This window comes from Anopheles gambiae, chromosome 3, assembly GCF_943734735.2.
Source record: "Anopheles gambiae chromosome 3, idAnoGambNW_F1_1, whole genome shotgun sequence".
NCBI classification, from domain to species: domain Eukaryota; kingdom Metazoa; phylum Arthropoda; class Insecta; order Diptera; family Culicidae; genus Anopheles; species Anopheles gambiae.
The window spans coordinates 50,362,223-50,381,693 of NC_064602.1; the positions used below are offsets into that span (position 1 = coordinate 50,362,223).

A 19,471-nucleotide genomic window follows, 5' to 3' on the forward strand; every position below is an offset into this window, starting at 1 on the left:
ATGTTTAATGTTTAATGTTTAATGTTTAATGTTTAATGTTTAATGTTTAATGTTTAATGTTTAATGTTTTATGTTTTATGTTTAATGTTTAATGTTTAATGTTTAATGTTTAATGTTTAATGTTTAATGTTTAATGTTTAATGTTTAATGTTTAATGTTTAATGTTTAATGTTTAATGTTTAATGTTTAATGTTTAATGTTTAATGTTTAATGTTTAATGTTTAATGTTTAATGTTTAATGTTTAATGTTTAATGTTTAATGTTTAATGTTTAATGTTTAATGTTTAATGTTTAATGTTTAATGTTTAATGTTTAATGTTTAATGTTTAATGTTTAATGTTTAATGTTTAATGTTTAATGTTTAATGTTTAATGTTTAATGTTTAATGTTTAATGTTTAATGTTAACATTATTTAATACCTTGGGATTAGAAACTGTAATTGACTGGTCGGATTGACGGATTAGAAACTGTAATTGACTCTCTTTTTCTGACTGGTTTGCTACTTTTTCGAAACACTCTCCCAATGCACGCACACACAAGCTGTTGTTGAATGACGGCATTCACGCTGATTAGCTAACTAGAGATGATATAGCTTTAAAAATATTCATTCGAGTGTTCATTTGATTCGATTTCAAGAATACAGGGTTTGTGATTTTGTCACAAGGATGATAGCACCGTTTCTCGAAATGCTGTGACATATTGACGTATCTTCATGGTAGGTTTTATTAGGTAGGACATTTTATGTTATCGTGTTAAAAGACTCGAGAAATAATGACATCGTTTTGAGATGGATCTGGCAACCATTTTAACGAATGTTTTTAACAATACAATTACACACGCATTTTGCTATCACAAAAAGTGAAAAAAAATAAAGTTGGTATGTAAACTGTAAAGTCAAGTATGTAAAAAATATACACACAAAACCTTCTCGTTTCTTCAAAATGAAAAAATGAACATAAAAATCAAATGTAATAGTTTATTTACGCTTTTAGCATAGGCATTTCTCTGACTGATTATATGCATACAAAACACGATGTGTGTTGCTGTGGATCGGTAATGAACACTGTACAGCACACCAACAACATTCGTAACGAACGATTCCGACTACGATCGATGCGGTTTTATGCGATGCCCTCATCTGTTCACCACATTGGCTACGTACGAGTAAAGGTTGAAGTCTGATGCTCAAAAACTGGCTTAGTCAAAGTGCGTGTTTCACGTTTAGTGTTTCACTCACTCTCTTCGTGTGCGGGTGCGGTGTGCGACAATACGAATGCTTCATCCTCCAGCGTCCATCAGTGGCGATCATCATCCTCAGTGTCAAGAGTGCCTTCTACCGCAACACGGAGAGAGTTATCGGTTGACGGTGGGTTTGTTTTGGTTATGTTTAGCATGTAGACGATTTTTCAAAAACAGTGTTGTGGTTTTCTAACGCAAATAATACTCAGTATTTTGCAATTGTGTAACAAAATAGTCAGTTATCGCATTCTCCGTACGCTCACAAACACAGTGACCGTCGCAGTTTTTGTGCGACGCAGGCGAACGTGATCACGTACGAAACGACGAAGATTGTAGCATCTCCAGAGAATATGAAAAAGGCCGCGAGTGCGTAACGCGCGGGGTTTCGCTCTTGCGCTGTTGTAAACATATAGCTGAGTTTTGGGACCTTGGTCGCAAAAACAATCAGCTACTGTACGAGTGTAACGGATAGTGAGATACAGTGAGGCCGGGTAGAGGTGTTTTAAGTGTTGTTATTGGGAATAGTCCAGTGTCAGTTAGAGGCGATGGACAGGTGTGCGATGTGTATGTCAGTTTTAGCCGCTAGTTTTAAGTGATTCTAAACGGTGGCGCCAAAGATATTTTACGTTTTGCCTCGCTAATAGAAATTATTGCAACAAAAATAATTAACTGGGACTCTTTCCCTGTAGAGCTCATCCGAATAAGCAGTTTGCTTCTAACTCAACCACACGACTCGGCAACTGAAAGAGCATACGCGCCAAGGCACAATCGATCTGGTCGGCTGGTTTGCAGTGTGACGTGATCGTTTGGCCTTGCCAAAACCTGCTTCGACGTTGCTGCTGAGGGGCAAGCAGCGGTACGCTCTTCCGTGACGCGAGTCAAAAAGCCTACGTCACTTTCGGCTTCAAAAAAGGTAACATACTACGCCCAGACAGATCGTTTCACCATAGTCAAGTTTGTCACAGTGAGGGTTTTTTCGTCCCAAGGATGTGCTATGTTTTACATTACCATCCAGTGTTTCAATTTTGTCGGTTACTTTATATTGGTTGGTTAATAGGGCGTGAAGCAACAATCATCGGTTTGCTATAGGCCAGTAGTTGGTAGGTACACTTTGAATAAAAGGTTTTACAGAACAAAGTGAAATTTGAAGCGATGATGTCATGGTGCAGACTTGTTTGATGCAAATTTTGGTTAGTTATTAAGCATTTGTGCTCGGGACTACCTATCTAAATTTTCTTACGTTATCAAAACAATTTTAATATATAAGGATGGTATCAAGAGGCATCTAAAAATACTGCTAATATGTTGCAAATAAACTAGACAGTTCTGGTACATCGAGAGTTTTTTGCTCAGTTATCGTTAGATTACTATTAATTTTGACAGAATTTTTCAGGGGCGTTCTCAGGTCATGGCGTGTTGACCCTAATCGATGTGATTCACGCTAAAGTTAGGCATAGTTTTATTTTTAGGTATAGTGAAACGAAGAGATGACTCTAATTTTAGAATCATTCCCATCTTTATCCCATGAACTCTAGGGAACGTGGTTGTTTATATGGATCTTTAGTCTAGTCGTTGAATTTGATAACATGTGTGTAGTGTTGAGGTTCGCGACGAAGATTATTTCTTTAAGCTAAATAGCCAGGTGGTTTGAATCCAGTAATAAAAGCGTGACTGTACGCTTCACGATTAATGGTCGGTCTGATTCTGGGTGTAGTGCACGCGTTTCTTGTTTTCTGCCAATTTTGGGATGATGGTTATTGATTTGCGACCATGGGAGCAAATTTGAAAGCGATTCAGCATGCGTGGAAAGCCAACCACGCACGCTGGCTGGCATGGGATGTGTGTTTTGCGGCTTATTGGCTGCTTAGCATTCTAGCCATCGGACTGACCGCCAAACAAGCTGGTGATTTCAACCTTCTTTGTCATTTGGCGGGTGTGCGCGGTGTGAGCATACACCCACTCGGAGAACTGAAGCACACAGCTTCCTAAAGATACGGCTAAATGCTGTTTCCAAGCAAATTTTGAAAATTGAAAGAAACAACATGGGAGAAAATATGAACAAAAAAAAAAAGTTTAAAAATTATGACCAGACCAAAGGTAACCTTACAATTCAGGGCGAGTTTTATTTTTGGAAATCGTACATTTTCTCTCACACAAATCTACAAGAGGCACAAATGCCGGTGATGGTATTTGTGGAACAAGCATCTGTAACGCTAGCAATATTACTTGGTTGGCTGTGTCGGTCATAGTAATAGTAACGACATATGCGTAAGCCGAGGAAAGAATCAAAGATTGCTATACTGTGAAATGGTTGTTCTCAGTGTGTGTTAGCGCATGCTTCCAGTTTTCGTTGCATGCGAATTTCGATGTAATTTGTTAAGAGCCTGTTGGATCACACGTAATCTACCTTGATAATGTTTGTGATTGTATGATGGATGTAATTATACTATTTTAAATACTTAAAAAAATAATGCAGGTGCTTATTTGAAATTATACTCTTAAAATTAAACAGATACAAGCACACAGTTTTCATCATAAACATTCAAATACATTAAAAATAATAAATAAATAATAAATAAATAAATAAATGATAAAACATAATTTAGTAATCATATAGGTATTTTTATGAATTTTGAGATGGTGCATATTTTTGTGAAAAAGTAGATATTTGTATGTATTCTCTTCAGTAATGTCTGCTGTTGCAATTGGTACACGCTCCTCGTGCGCGGAGGGACGGCATTGTGTCTGTAGGACATTGTGAGAAAATATGCATTCTTGATAACCTTGACCCGAATGTGCTTTGCTTCTTGTCACCCCAGCCTCAATTATCCATGCGTTGCACAGCTCAACATCTGAGGTTGGAAAGTATAAGCCCTCTTTTATCTTATACTTTTTTACAAGCAAAACTCATACTCTCGTACAATTGTATCCATATTTAAGTTATAAAATTTATGTCCTTTAGAATTTAAACTTTTGTGTGTGTCTCAGCTAGTTATATTCAAATATAAAAAAAAGATTTCATAATCGAGTTGAATTATGTACAGGTGTCCCCCGAGATACGACTGTATTTGGGACCGAAAATATGTCCGAAAGGAAGGCGTAAGTCGAAATAGTCGTATGTCGAATATCTGTGAATATAAAGTTTATAACTGAAATTGAAGAGTCATAATCTATGAAATTGTGTACTTTATTTAAAGTAATGTACTATAATGTATTAATTTTCTTAAAAAACCGTTTACATAATATAGATATTCAAGACCGGGGAGTTGTGGAATCTTTGTAAATGTGTGTATAACGGTTATCAGCCTAGAAATTCAAAAAATACATCAATTTCTTCTCAATGACAACTTTTAACTGTCAAAATCAAAATCGTCGTATCTGCGAATCGTCGTAACTCGAGGAGGTCGTAACTCGGGGGACGCCTGTACAGCATTTTATAGTGAATGTTTTAGTAGCTACATTATTGCATTTTGTAAAGAGTTGTTTGTAGGACCATTTTGTACGTATGAGCGTTTTAAACATATTTATGAAAACATTATTTACCTGTTCTGATATGTTTACGAGTATTTTTCGATATTTACTTATTTATTGTTTATCCTGCTAGTTCACACACTTATATCAGCTGAATATTGTTAACGACTTGACTTGAAAATTGAGTTTTTAAACCGACATTGCATTTACAGCAAAAAATAAAGTAACAATAACATTTTAAATCAGCGCAACAGGCCTGTAACCACTAGCTGGACGCACGTAAAGTAAGGTTGTTCGAAGGTAATCAGTAAAATGTGATCATCATATATCAGCGAAATTTAAAGAACCATTATATTTGGTTATTGTTGTAAGGTATGGTTGATATAGTAACAAATTTACAAAATACAAATTACATTGCCAGTCCTAGTTATCGCTTGCAGTCATTTATTATAATAGTTTCTCATGAATTAAATCATTCATAAAAATGTCATGTGTGAACAGGAATGCTAATAGCACGGATTATTGATTTTGCTACCCGTTACATTTACCCGTCAATAACCATTTGATATACATCTATGAATGCTTAAGCTCTTGTGTGATACTTACTGGACGATGGATAGGGAATAGCTACTGTTTCATTCAACATGGAATTTAGTATGACTGAGTTGTGAAGCTAGTTTTGACGACAAAATAGCAATGCATTCGATGTACCAATGCAACAGAGCTAATATCGTACGTAAAATTTACTGAAAGTACGACCGATTCTCCTCATAATGGAAGACACTTGAGCGTGCAAGAATGGACAAAAGGCATGAATAAAAAAAGGGATAAAGCACAGACCGCTGGTAATCTGGCGGAGCTTAAAGGAACAGTATTGCAATCGTGCCATGGTTTTTGTACCGTAACGTCACGGATGGATTAACCTTTGGTAGTGAGAACGGATAAGTGGTCCAGTACACTTTGTACGATTATTTGCAGTAGATTTTCAAACAAGTGATAAAAAACAATCTCACTTTTACATGCACGTTCAGAGATGGGAATGCACGTGAATGTAGGGAAATAGTGAACTGTTATTTAGCGTTTTAGTCTTTATCACTAAGGGTGTCACTAAACTAAACTAAATGAGGTATTGAAATGTTTAATGTTTTACAAAATTGTTTAATTTTTATTGTTCTACATGCATCGTTGTTTTTTATTGAAGGCGATAACAAAGATAGTTTTGAAACCAACATACAAGAGTCGATAAATGTGCTCCGTTTGCTGTGGTGGATGATTTTAACACTAGGTTTACGGATCCCGTCAATTTGGCGGAATTTAAACTTTGAAGTGAAGTACTAAAAAATACCTATTGTTTAATATTGATTTTTACTTTTTGTTAATTTATCATAACGTACTATGAGTTTGTAGCATATGTATAATTTTCATAACTTTCATAGATTTTCAGATACATATGTGGTATACCTATCTCTACGAAATCCGTCAAATTTATGGGTGGGTTGATTACATTTAGTTTATTTAATGAAACTGTAACATTTTTCAATAAAAGTAAATGTAGGATTGGAAGAGAACTATAAACCAATTATTATCATTAAAAAATCATAAATTGATAAATGATTAAAAATAAAGTGGCCTCAAACGGAATTGCTGATCATCTAATTTCTCGTGTTTTTCGAAACTCTAGCCGATTGACCGATGTTTGTCAAAATGTGGCATCGAAAAGATATCGGTTAATGTGTTCGGTGAAACAATAACGACTGTTAAAATAAATTAGCATTGAGCAGATTTTATGGAAAACAAAATATGTTAAGCGATCCATAATTTTAATAAAATAGGTGCTAAATAACAGTTCGCTATTGCCATACATTAACCATCATGTGCATGTAAAAGTGAGCATGTTTTTTATCCCTTGTTTGAAAATCTACTACAAGCAATCGTAGTAGTAGTACAAGCAAAGTGTACTGGGCCACTTGTAGCGTAGTGTTAAAAGAACACATATAGTCGTATAGTCGAGATTTGGCAAGATTAGTCAAACTTTGTAATTATTTTACGATTATAATTTTTGCAATCTCTAAACATAACTATAAATAATTGTATATGAATTAATAATAAATTTTACAATAACATAACCCTTACATTGTACAGCATTTAAATAAAATTTTAATTGAATTAATATTTCTTAATCTGTAAGAAATGTAGTTGTTAGATAATGTACATGTTTACAATCATCATAAAGACTAGAAAATATCATGAAGTACTCCACAATAGTGGTGGTGTTTGAAATCAAATCCAATTATGCTTGTTTCATAATTGTTTCTTTGTTAGCTCTTCAAAATAATATGTATGATAAAATAAAGTAATGAAAAATGTATGAAATATAATAACTCTCTAAGGTGGAAAATGAATATCAAACTGTATCACATTTCCCTCACTGTCTCTAGTGATAAACCAGTTTACGAGAAAGGCTTGAAGTATTCGGACTTGATTTTCCACACTAACTAGTAAGCTATCAGTAGCGGTCTTTTTATTAGTGAGCCAAGACCGGTCAAGTGTGCTGATTTGAAATTGGTGGGGTGCAGGCTAGGGGCTACAAGACTGTGCAACAAATTGTCCACAGAACAGATTTGTTTGCACAGCCGATGAATTGGAAGAGGCGGTGGCGAGTTTCAGAGAGATATGCTTGTTTGCTGCAACATATCATTGATCGTTAATGGAACCTTTGTAAGCCTAGTAGAGCAAAAGTGCAACGGGTCATGTGCCTTATGTGCGTCCTTAGACGATGCATCAAAAAGGTGCGATGGTATGCAGCGACCTAAACCCTTCTGCTAATTGATATGTATTCTCACTTGTAGTAGAGTAGCGATAGCGATCAAACCATGTTCATATGGCTCGTTTGGTTATTCGCATCTGGTTTGGATATAGTGATATGCTGTATTTGCGATGTGAAGCTTGTCACTTAGCAAGGGTATCACAGGACTGAAGTGCTGCGCAGAGTAAGGGTGGTGAACGAGTTTTGGTGTGTGCAAGCGTTACGACCATGGCAGCACTGGTAGGAGCCAGAAGAGGCCAGGGTGACACGATGCAATACTAAAAATTCCGTTACCATTTATGGTCAACATCTTCACAATCGATTTTGTGTCAAACAGCACAATTCGCATACAGACATGCACAAACACATGATAATTGCATGTAGATATGTTCCATACTTATGCGTGCGCCATCAGTTCATGCGCGGCAACTAGCATCGTATCGAGTCCAACGGTTGGACGGTGGTTGAAATATCATCTTTTTTACCAAACGTGTTGGGAGTCATAGGCGAAAGGGAATAAAAACGAGTCTCTTCGAAATGGTGAGACATGAAGTAATGCTCCTCGATCACCCGATCTGATCAGAGCTGTGCTCTGTTCCGTTGTGTTCAAGTCGTTGTATGGCTAGCATATGACGATCATGAAGGTAGCGTGGGGAACATTTGATACTTGGAGTAAGCTTCTTTTTGGGGAGGTGTGATTGGTTTCCTTTTTGGGGAAAAGCGAATCGAAAGAAGTTTAGTATTTCAACCAGGCGGCTTTGGAACGGCCTGTGTGCTTTGCTCGAAACGATCATGACTAACTCTGATTCCAGCATCAACGAAATGGCAGCTTGTTTGCCTTAGGTTGGCGATGGTGCGTTTTTAAAGGCATTTTTATTAGATGATTTTCAATTATTACCTTTTTAATGGTTCGATATGCACTTTTGAGTTATTATCATGCCTGACGATAAAATAATGATACTAAATGAAGAGTTTGTAGTTCTACATATGTTGTAGTTCTTGAATAACAGCTCACGCGCGTAGTGTATGAAAATAGGCTAAAAATATGCATAATATGCCTAGGCATAATTGTTAGATTTATGCGGTAGATTACATGTTTTTTCTTATAATATATAAGTTGTAAGCAATGCTATATGGACCAAGCCATATTAAATATATATGATATATTTGATTTTATAAAGAATGGTTATAAAGAAAGTATGGTTTGGAACTTTGGTTTTCTATGAATTGAGAAGGAGATAATTATTTTATAAGTTATTTATACTTTCAAATGTTTCTTAAGTATAAAGTGTTTATATTAATTAAGAATGAATGCTGAATTAAATGTTGATCAGATGATGGTGAAATGAGATATCTGAAAAAAAAAAGCCCAATAATAACTTAGCTTACTCATAAAAGTTGATCAGATCAATAAAAGTAGACCATAAAAGTGTTCGAGACAGTCCCTCGGTACTGTTGTTAACAACATGCCTGTGGTGGGTTCAAGCCTTGTATCGGCCGTCCCTCGTAGCAAGGATTGACACCCGGCTGTGAGGTACATTAATAAGTCTCGATAGTCTTTAATAAGCCAGCGTGATCGCGAAGGTCGTTACGCCAATGAAGAAGGAAAGCGTTCCTTTGGTTGAATGTTTGAAATGTAGTACCATACAATTTAGAACGAATCAAAATAGTATAGAAAACAGATTTAAATTTAAGAATTTAGTTCAATCTTATAAAAAAAGTTCGTGAGAATGAGGTTATCTAGCAATATAATAAGGCCACTTTGTACGAATAGAATCATTTGTAAACTTGTAAGATATGTTGGATGCCTTGGTTTAACGAGTCTCATAGTATAGCCGCATATTGTTGCTTATGGATTGTCCTCGCTTGTACTGGTAATCAAAATTTTCTCGCGAATTGCTCGGAGATCCTTTCATGGAAGCTGATATCGCTGAGACGTGAAACTTGTTTCTCAAAATTTAACTCGACGGCTGACACGTTCGCTGAACGTTACAGAGTGCAGCAAAAAAAAAACGAAAAAAAAAAAACGGACCAGCTTCTCAACTGACCGGCTTTGGACACCGTACTAATATGGAAGAATGTGTTGGATTATCATTCATATCTATTGACTGATATGGTAAAAGCCACTCGTCACCCAATGGTGCAGCAGTGCCATATGGCAATCACTTATGACATATTGCCGACTAAACAATAATGGACAGTGGGAGATTGAGCGTTGTAAGACAGATGCCTTTGCCTGGCTATGACTACAACTTCTTGTTATGGTTTGATGGGAACCATGAATGGTGTAAAATCAAATTTACACTTTTCGCAACACTTTTCGATGATCGTGGACTAATTCATTGAATTTTAGTTTAACATTAATAGGAGGCTTCAATATTAAAATGCAGCAGAGGTATAGATTATTATGCTACTTTTTTTAGGCAGGGACATATGTAGTCATGGTGGTCTATACAGACTTCCAAGGCTTAATAATAGCATGCAGAGAGATATTCACATATTAGGGGATACTGGGATATATTAGGTGGCATACATTCATGATCGAAGATCGTGTAATAATAAAGCAACGTAATAAGTATTAACTTATATATTTCACTGGTAAGAAATTCCCCTAAAGAAATGTTGGAGAATTTTGAGTTGTAGAGGGAGGGGGGATTTATTTATCAAAATTTCGCTTAATACCATGAGTTGCAACGCTCTTCCCTCGCTCATGAACTTGTGAGTGGGGAATTAAATCCTACATGGGGGAAAAGTTACAAAAAGGTTGAAAACCACTGATTACATGTACCAATTTCCTACTCTGTAGGTTGCGAAAGTTTATTTGCTTATTTATAAATAATATTAGTTTAACGTGTTTATAGCTTATCACAGCATAAGTTGAATTGTTTCTTATTTGTTCTTGGGCATAACGGCCTAAGTGTTAGGGCGTCTAAAACTTTTCACTTCGCGGGCCACATTGTTTCGCAAATAAAGTCGTTGAGGGACGCCTTGGACATACTGTGTGAATGTTTAAATCTCGTTTGATAAGAAAATACGAAGGAAAAATTCAAATCTGTACAGATTTATACTAGTAAAGATAAATTCATTAATTAAATAAATAATTTACTTTTTTAGACATGGAAGGGTGATCAAACCCAAAACTAACAACTAATCGTTTAAACCTTTGGCTTTCGCATGCGACTTACATGCCGTAGTTTGGAGACACATCTATCATGGAGATGTCGCTTTTGTTATAAAGAAACTTTATTCGTTGCTTCTTAGGCGGGAGGTTGAATTCTTCCGTCTAAAAGATAATATATTGCCATTTTTGTTAACTGTATTCATTAGATTGAACATTTAACATTATTTTCACACAAAAAATAATGTTTTAGTGTCGAATAGTTAAAATGTAGTATAATTAAGAAATATGATACGATAATTTTAAATAACAATATAATTCACATTATATAATTACTAATGAACAATACCAATAATACGTATGGCAAATATTTTAATTCAGTCATTCATTCATTCATTCATTCATGGCTTGTAAGAAAGCCGAAATAGGAGCAATTAAAAATTTATTGGTAACTGAAAGGCAAACAAACTTAAATTATACATTGGAAGCAACTAAACCTATACGGCTAAAACCATGAATCACAAGTTTCGTCTCTGTTATTCGGTGAATGGTATTGTGTTAAAAACATTCAATATGAATGGACACATGCAGTTGAAGTTAAGGTGAGACTTTCGAACAAGGGGTTCTGAAAAAATAAATACAAACAAGTACAATTATTGTTCAGAGATGAGCACGTTGTTTTGATCTTGAACCTGATGCACTGTCTGAGACTGTCACCATTTTTGCAAGGAAGTGGACTGAAATTGCTTTTCTCTTCAATACGACACAAAGTCATGGACAGATCAGACTCTGATCAAGTAGCCCTGAACCACCAAGCGATAGGTGTGAATGAAATAACTGTGAGTTGGACGAACACTTTCGAGGACTGCGACACTCAATCCGTTGACCATGCCCGGCAGAGAATGGATTCAGAATTCAACTCATCTTTCAGACGCTACCGTCTGAGATATTGTTATTTCACACACTTTACGGTGGATTGGTTTTACATGGGATAGAATGCGAGATACGTTGCAATAACGCGAAACTTTTACGGTGTGCGCAGACGTACACGCTGCGCCAAAACCTGACATCGAAGCGTTTTGGTGTTAGTACTTTAGTATTTCGGATGCGCGAGTCAAATGTATTGAGAGCTTAGTTTGTGGTAGTTCAATCGAATGCGAAGAAGGTGGTAAATATATTCTGTTTATAGGTTGATGGGTACTGTATGTATATACAACCAGGCATTGCTCATATCAAGGATACATCAAGTACATTTACATTTCCAGTATATATTTCACTGGACCTGTTTCCTGAGGCCTAGCAATGCGCAGTATTTTTAAATTGTCTTCAATTGAAAATGTATCGTTAAACAGCGTTTGGCTGTTGGTGGAAGCGTGTACCTGTTTTCTGCCGCAGTTTCGTGTGATCAGTGAAAGTGATTTTAGAGTGTAAATATGGGACTCGGCATAATAATATTTATTAAATTTTAAACAATTGTTTTCAATAATAAGGATGCTCAAATGTGGTTACTCATCGTGAGGTAGAACAAGGAAAACTTGAAGGGAATCTTTTTAGAATTTGTCAATCGTATTTGTGATCTACACGAATACTGAAATATTTGTTAAAAAAAGGTAAACATATTTATTTTAATGGAATAGAAAAAATGGAATGGCATAGACATTCCTGAAATTTATTCTGCTAGTTTCTATTGTTTTGCTTTATTTGGAGAATGCGTTGATGAATTGTAGCATTTTACTTTATGTGACATTTGCAGGTTGTGTTGAAGTAATTACAATCTAACCTTTATTTATTCTTTTTTTTATAGGATCACTCTTGTTTGTGCAACGTCGTGCTAACACATATTCAAACAACATTTATAAGTTAATTTCATTCTTTGGAACTTAAACATTGTAGTGAACAAACTGAAGTGTTATTCTAATTTTTGGTAAAGGCTCGTCGGTTCAAAATAGGTGCCATGGGGAAAGATTATTACAAAACTCTCGGTATTCCAAGAGGGTCGACGGATGAAGACATCAAAAAAGCTTACCGAAAATTAGCGCTAAAATATCACCCAGACAAAAACAAATCACCTGGGGCAGAGGAAAAGTTTAAAGAAGTTGCTGAAGCATACGAAGTGTTGTCCGATAAGAAGAAACGTGAAATGTATGATAAATTTGGTGAAGATGGATTAAAAGGACGTAAGTTATTCTTACTTTGTGATGTTGTGAAGTCTTACATTACAACAACTGTTGATTTATCCGTTCTTGTACAGGAGCTTCCAATGGCACATCAAACTCTTCGCAAAACTTTACTTATGAATTCCATGGAGATCCTAGAGCCACGTTTGCACAGTTTTTTGGATCGAACAACCCGTTTGGATCATTTTTCGATATGCACAACGATAGCTTATTCAATAGCAGTATTTTCAACGATGACGATTTCTTCACGCCGTTCAGTGGTTTGGGAAACCGGCACGGTCTAGGAGGTGCCTTTAGGTATGATTTGTTTGATAAAATTGTTTTTGTTTGTTTGTTTCAAGAGTATTATTACATATAAAACTTACTGCTAATTAATCATGTTAATTTGTCCCTCAGGTCACACTCCTTCAACGTTCACTCACCTCTCAAAAAGGAGAAAGTACAGGATCCACCAATCGAGCACGATCTGTACGTTACGTTAGAAGAGATTTATCATGGCTGTGTGAAGAAGATGAAAATTTCACGTCGCGTCCTTCAACCGGACGGTACTTCGAAAAAGGAGGACAAATGCGTGAGCATATCCATTAAGCCTGGGTGGAAGTCAGGTACAAAGGTCACCTTTCAGAAGGAGGGCGATCAAACGAAAGGCAAAATACCTGCTGACATTGTTTTCATCATACGCGACAAACCTCACGTCTGGTTCCGGCGTGAAGGAAGTGATCTGCGGTACACCGCTCGTTTGACACTGAAACAGGTACGTATATGGAAATTTTCTACCAGTACAACTCTACCTCGTAATTTTCTGTTCTTCTGGCAAATAGCTGTTTTCGTTAAATATAAAAAAAGTTAATTGCTTAAAATATTTATACTTGAATTAAGACTTATCAAGATATATCAAATGACACGTTCTAGTTGCTGTTGCCATAATCATTGTTAGAAGATATGTTAAAATTTCTTTTGTGACATTTGTTTGTTTTTATTTCAGGCTCTCTGTGGAGTAATATTTGAAGTGCCCACTATGACAGGAGAAAAGCTACGAATTAGTACAAAACAAGAAATCATCAAACCTAACACGGTTAAGCGTATACAAGGTTATGGACTACCATTTCCGAAGGAACCATCGCGGAAGGGGGATCTACTCGTAGCATTCGATATTAAATTCCCCGATAAGCTTAGTACTTCGGAAAAAGAAATGCTTAACGATATGCTTCCCAACTCGTAGTGTTAACACCGTTCCAACACGTTTGATTCATTTGATTTGCCTTCTCTCACACATGTAGACTAAATACATCATCAAGAATGTGATGTATGTACTAGAGCATGTGTATCATACCATCGACACAACAGACCATGCGAAACATTTGTATATAGTGCCATTCTAATGCAAGCTACTACTACTATTCGAATCGTACATGTGTACGAAACTAAGCAAAATTTGACTGGAATGCGAACAAGTACTAGCAATGATTGTTATGGGAGAAATAATAGCTTTTGCATGTGGTTGCTCATTTGGTGAGTTACAAGCTTATGAAGTGGGACAGAGTTTTTCACTAAATTTGAAATATTGTACAGAAATTCGAGACAAAAAGTTAAATTCAACAAACTCAACAAACAACCATAGTGGAGATTGTACAGCTTCTGTGCATCGGCTAGAATTGTGTTGAATGAAAGTGTCTCAATGATAGTTAAAGAATCATGTTGATACTTTAAAATACCATTGGGTACCTGAGAAAAACGTGAATGTGAAGACGAAAACTTCGTTTGCAACAAGTACTGTAACAATTGCTGTAAGCTCTGAGTTATATAGAAAAAAAACACACTAATTTATGACAATGAACTCGCGCTATCAGAATAAAACAATAAATAAATGATTCATTCTTTGTTAGCAGTCTATGTTTAATGTCCTCTTTGTATAGTCCTCTTTGATACCGACGATACCGGCAGGAAATAGACGATCCGAGATCGTCGCGGTATCGCGTTTGACTTGAGCTGTCAATTTTGTTATGAAATCTGACAGATAGGCGAGATAATCGCGGTTCGTGTATGGAACCTTCCGAGGTCTGGTGACGATTGAATGTGCCAAAAAGAAATATTTTTTATCAATTAGCGAATCAAATTATTTATTTCACATAGTTTATGCAAAATAAAATACAAAAGTCATTTTTCTACACGTTTTTTCAAACAAATACACCAGAAAAAAAATAGGTTCGGGCTGCGGCGAAAATCTCAGGAATACCGAAGTTGGGTATCTCTGTGAAACAGCAATCGCGAACGGAGGCGCGGAAGATTTGACAGTCCACCTGTTCTACAACTGTTATAAACAAGGCGCGAATTTCGCGGTACCGCGACGATCTCGGTTCGTCTATTTCCAGCCTCAGCGTTCAACCACAGGATCATCTATGCCACGACATCAAGGCTGCCTTTGCAAGCGTCCTTCACTCCTCGCTGCTTTCCAAGCTCCAGGCGTTTGGTCTACTCGTGCAACACGCATAGCCTCAAGATGTTTCAATTCACTTTGGTGCGGTCGGTTTTGCCATATGCTTCTATTGAGCTATGTCCTTCAGCTGTTCGCCTCCTGATACGCATACAGTCCATTCTGCACAAACTTACGCGGTTTGCCGAGTGCTACTGGAGGGACTATGAGGAACGCTGTGCGCTGCTAGGCCTCGAGTCGTTGAAGCAATGAAATTGCAATTGCAAGCAAAAAAGCTGTAAGAGTGAGGGACTCTTAGACATTCAGATCGACCCGTCGGTGCTACTCTCTGGTCTTAATGCATATGTTCCACCGCGATCGCTCCTAGCTGCTAGGTCGTTGTTATGGTTTAGTTGTAATCCATTGTTGTGCGTATGTGCCTTGCATTTAAGCCGTTTGTAATTTCAAGAGGGCCTGCTAACTTTAAAATACAGATCAAGTATCAAATATCAAGTAGTAAACAATAACTATCAAATCATAATAAACTATTCCCCCACTCATCATCCCAATCACGTACAGTAGGTGATCGCTTACTAGATGTGTTTTAACTGGAGTGCTTTTTAACGGGAAGTTTGCTAATTGTGGTGATTCTCAGTTAAAAAAACACTTAAACGGAAACATCCGGAAATTCATCGCAAATGTGCATTTTTCTCACAAACTTTGGGTATTTTAAGTACGTTTTCTATTTATTTACGTCATCACACGAATTACTATCAAAATATTAAAATAAATAAAAAAAAGTTTGATATGTTCATTGAAGTCAACGCATCTACAGAAGAATCGAGTCATGGAAACGCAAAACGTGTCATGTTTGCGAATCTTTTTTTGAGATTCGCCATCAAACAATCGTTCCGTGGATAGCTACCTATTCGGCATTTTGCACTTCTTTTCTATTAGCAATATGAGCAATTAGAATGTTTTATGACAGGATTCAATCCAAAGATCTCATTTATCATTCGCACCTGGTTATAAGCATTGAACCGTATGCGTATTCTACGTATTTGAGAACAAAATAAAACATCTAATCCGCACAATGCTTAGTAGAAAATTAAAAGGACTTTTCAGATCCAGTTGGAACATATAATGAGCTATTTCATGACTGACAAGCATTTGGTTTCTCCAGCAAGACTGTTGCAAACGGTAGTGATTAGTGGTTATGGAATGGCAAACAATGAAAACGTTTTTTAATGTTCTTTGTTTATTGTGTCCTTTGATCTCCATGTCTCCAGTGATTGGCCGCAAGAAATTGTAGGTTAACACGTTTATTTGTAAACACTTTTTCATGAAGCTGTTAAAAGCGAGCCGAAAATGGCTACCTAGCAACGGGCTCTGCATCGACCTGTTCTCTTTCAAAAACAAAAACAAGTTTCGCGATCAGTCGTTGCTTGCCAGGATGCTGTATGCGTATGCGCTAAAATCTACTATACCTAACTGAGTTATGCGACAGATTTTCTTTTCATTGTCCATTGTTGCACTTTTGTTTGTTGCAATATCAGGTATTTGTGCGTTGGTGCATCATCGGCATTGGCTGGACATATTTTTTGGTCTACGTAGGTAAGTTAGAAAAGAGTAAAGTGCTGTTCAAAGTTATGCAAATGTGTAAATTTTCAATTATTAAACTGCAGGCTCTAAAATTACCGACATGGTACTATTTGCAATGAAGAACTATACTCATGTTACAAAAGAAAGGTCCAATCTATCACATTTCTTGTCAATTCGATGGATATTGATTTATTTACCGGATTGTTATAACTCGCCATGAATAATGAGATAGGAGATGTGTGCTTTCACAACAATAAACTTAAAAAGGCAAACATTGTCCATGTTTTATTTTCAGTTAAATTTTGTTTGCAAATGTAAGTAAAAGTACTTTAATTTTTTTTTTCTTTGCAAATTATTAGATTTTATCGAAAATTCTCTAATAGTCATTGTGAATAAATTGCACACTTGGGAGCAGACTGGATTTCACAAGATAAAATTTCTGCAAATGGTCCCGAAATTGATACGTCAAATTGATCTAACAACTCGAACTAACGCCAAAAAGAGCGCGCGAGAGAACTTTCGGTCAAATTGTAAATCTTAGAAAAATAACAATAAATTTTAAATTAAACAAACCTTGTTCGAAGATGTAAAAAACAGTTTTATTAGACAGTTGGGATGGGGAGTATTCATATGACACATTTAGCGGAAACCACTAAGTGTGCATAACTAGTGAGCCAAAAGTAGAGTTCTTTGCGTTCTAAGCTTAAATGCCAGATTGCTCCCGAATCCAGTTACGGAAATGGGTGGTTCGTACATAACCGGAAGGAAAACCAACTTCACACCCAGCGGCAGCAACGAAGGACACCACACCAATCTGGACCGATTGGCCGTTTTCGGTGACAGTCAATGGGCCACCAGAGTCTCCGTTGCATGTGCCCTGGTTTGGAGCGTCGCGACCAACCGCACAGACAGTGGAGTCGATGATGGTTGCCGAACCATACGTTCCCATGCACTGGATGTTCGAGATAATGTTCAAGTGAACAAAGTTGAGGTTAGGGGAGATGGCGCCACTCGCGTCACTGGTACGTCCGAATCCGGAAACGGTAGCTTCACGGTTAAGGAATGTCTCTGATAGATTTGCTTCGGGAAGAGCAACGACCTGAATGTTGCCGCCTAGTGGCATGGGTTCGTTCAAGCGGATCAGACCAATGTCGTTGTTCAGATTGCTGGGGTTGTAGTTTGGATGGATGATGATCAAATTGGAGGTACGCACGGTACCGCCTGAGTTATTTTGGATCGATCCAGCGCGGACTGTGAACTGGGAGATTCCCACTTGACAGTGAGCAGCGGTTAGGACCCATTCTGCCGAGATGAGGGATCCACCGCATGCCAGGCTGCCATCGCCGATTAGAAATACTTGGTACGGGAACTGACCGAGCGACGCTGGGAAGCCGTTCACGATACGCGAACTACGAGTAGCTTCACGAAATGGAACGATCGATTGGTAGCTGATCTCGCGAGCCTAACGATAGTGGAGGTGTGCAAAATTAGTTGGTCATACCTTAACGTTTTGGGGTGGAAGTCTTACCTGGACCGCGGCCAAGCACGCCAAAACGACGACGATGAACAGTTTCATTATTAGTACTGACCCCTCCAGGAAGTTGAGTTATACTGTTACTGTTTCTTCTCTTATATATACGTACCGTGCGTCAACCACTCAATGGGTGTTTGTATTACGTGATGAAAGGGAACTTTGCGATATTGATTTGATATCAGTAGTGACGTTTTCGTTTGTTAGATAAGATATTAAACCAGTGTAAACAACCTTTGCAGGATGACCAAGCAGAGGCTGAGTGTAAATCTACAGATATTTTCAATAATATTGCAATGAAGATTTTTGGTTTTGTTGTTGTTTTTTTTGTGTCGTGTGGAATGAACACGCTTTATTGATCTGAAGAGGACTTTGAAATCTTATCACATTTTTTAAGGAAATCAGAAAATTGAGGACCATTCCACCCGACGGTCAAGTTTATTGCTGGATTATAATGAATGACAAGTTAAATTACATCGTTCATAAGTAGTCCCAATCACAACCTTTGGCGATGGGAGTGGAAGGGCGCGGGGTATGTAGACTGTTATAAAATTTATGGCATGAATACTGGGTACCATTATCATTGACCAACACAAGCTGATACATTTCTTTCGACACATCAGGTTTAACGGATAACTCGAAACCTCAATCAGTAAGTTGCATTATTTGATAGCAGTTAAAATCCCCTGGTACTGAATGAAATGTAGAATACCGCTGAATTCATAATACTTGTAGAAAAAAATGACTGCATGAAATGATTAATGATACAAATTAGCTCATACCGTCACGTACATCCGGTTTTTCGCGAACAATTGTACAGTGTATTTTTAAAGCATCAACTTACTTCCATTGATTTTTATCTTCAATTGACTTCAAGAAAATGCGATTCTTTGTCGGACAATTATTGATTTTTGCATCGTCGCTACCTTTCACCCTCGAAAAACAAAACCATTTACGATATGCTGCTGAATCGTCGCTCTCCATCCAAGTCATCTTACGTTCAAAGTACCCAGGGACTAGAACATTGAAAAATGTATAATTTATGCCAATCTTATGCTTTTTTTCTGCTGAAGCAATCTCTTCTCAGTTTCAGGACAAAGTACTAGAAGTGGGG

The 19,471-nt window shown here is 36.9% G+C and overlaps 2 protein-coding genes across 3 annotated transcripts; one reads left to right on the top strand and one right to left on the bottom strand.

Moving 5' to 3' along the window:
* The first annotated feature begins 1,088 nt into the window (after positions 1–1,088).
* On the top strand, positions 1,089–14,704 carry LOC1279661 (dnaJ protein homolog 1). Of its 2 annotated transcripts, XM_061654380.1 has the most exons (6): positions 1,192–1,366; positions 1,929–2,152; positions 12,439–12,811; positions 12,886–13,108; positions 13,208–13,565; positions 13,797–14,704. In XM_061654380.1, exons 3-6 carry the CDS (start codon positions 12,589–12,591, stop codon positions 14,031–14,033), a joined length of 1,041 nt encoding a protein of 346 aa, XP_061510364.1. In that variant the 5' UTR covers positions 1,192–1,366; positions 1,929–2,152; positions 12,439–12,588; the 3' UTR covers positions 14,034–14,704. The 2 variants fall into 2 exon arrangements, with proteins under 2 accessions (XP_061510363.1, XP_061510364.1); XM_061654379.1 differs by lacking the exon at positions 1,929–2,152 and having other exon boundaries at positions 1,089–1,366.
* Positions 14,705–17,400: 2,696 nt separating this feature from the next.
* LOC4578338 (brachyurin) lies at positions 17,401–18,509 on the bottom strand. The gene is made up of 2 exons (XM_061654381.1): positions 18,355–18,509; positions 17,401–18,288 (listed from the first exon to the last, which is right to left on the bottom strand). The coding sequence occupies exons 1-2, from the start codon at positions 18,400–18,402 to the stop codon at positions 17,530–17,532; spliced, it is 807 nt and encodes a 268-aa protein (XP_061510365.1). The 5' UTR covers positions 18,403–18,509; the 3' UTR covers positions 17,401–17,529.
* Between the last annotated feature and the right edge of the window lie 962 nt (positions 18,510–19,471).

Excerpts from the sequence above, each read along its gene's own strand:
- LOC1279661 (XM_061654379.1), top strand. The coding sequence starts at position 12,589 with ATGGGGAAAGATTATTACAAAACTCTCGGTATTCCAAGAGGGTCGACG. Across the intron at positions 12,812-12,885 it reads TGAAGATGGATTAAAAGGAC|GAGCTTCCAATGGCACATCA; the intron begins GTAAGTTATTCT and ends GTTCTTGTACAG. Across the intron at positions 13,566-13,796 it reads CTCGTTTGACACTGAAACAG|GCTCTCTGTGGAGTAATATT; the intron begins GTACGTATATGG and ends TTTTTATTTCAG.
- LOC4578338 (XM_061654381.1), bottom strand. The coding sequence starts at position 18,402 with ATGAAACTGTTCATCGTCGTCGTTTTGGCGTGCTTGGCCGCGGTCCAG. Across the intron at positions 18,289-18,354 it reads CGTGCTTGGCCGCGGTCCAG|GCTCGCGAGATCAGCTACCA; the intron begins GTAAGACTTCCA and ends CACTATCGTTAG.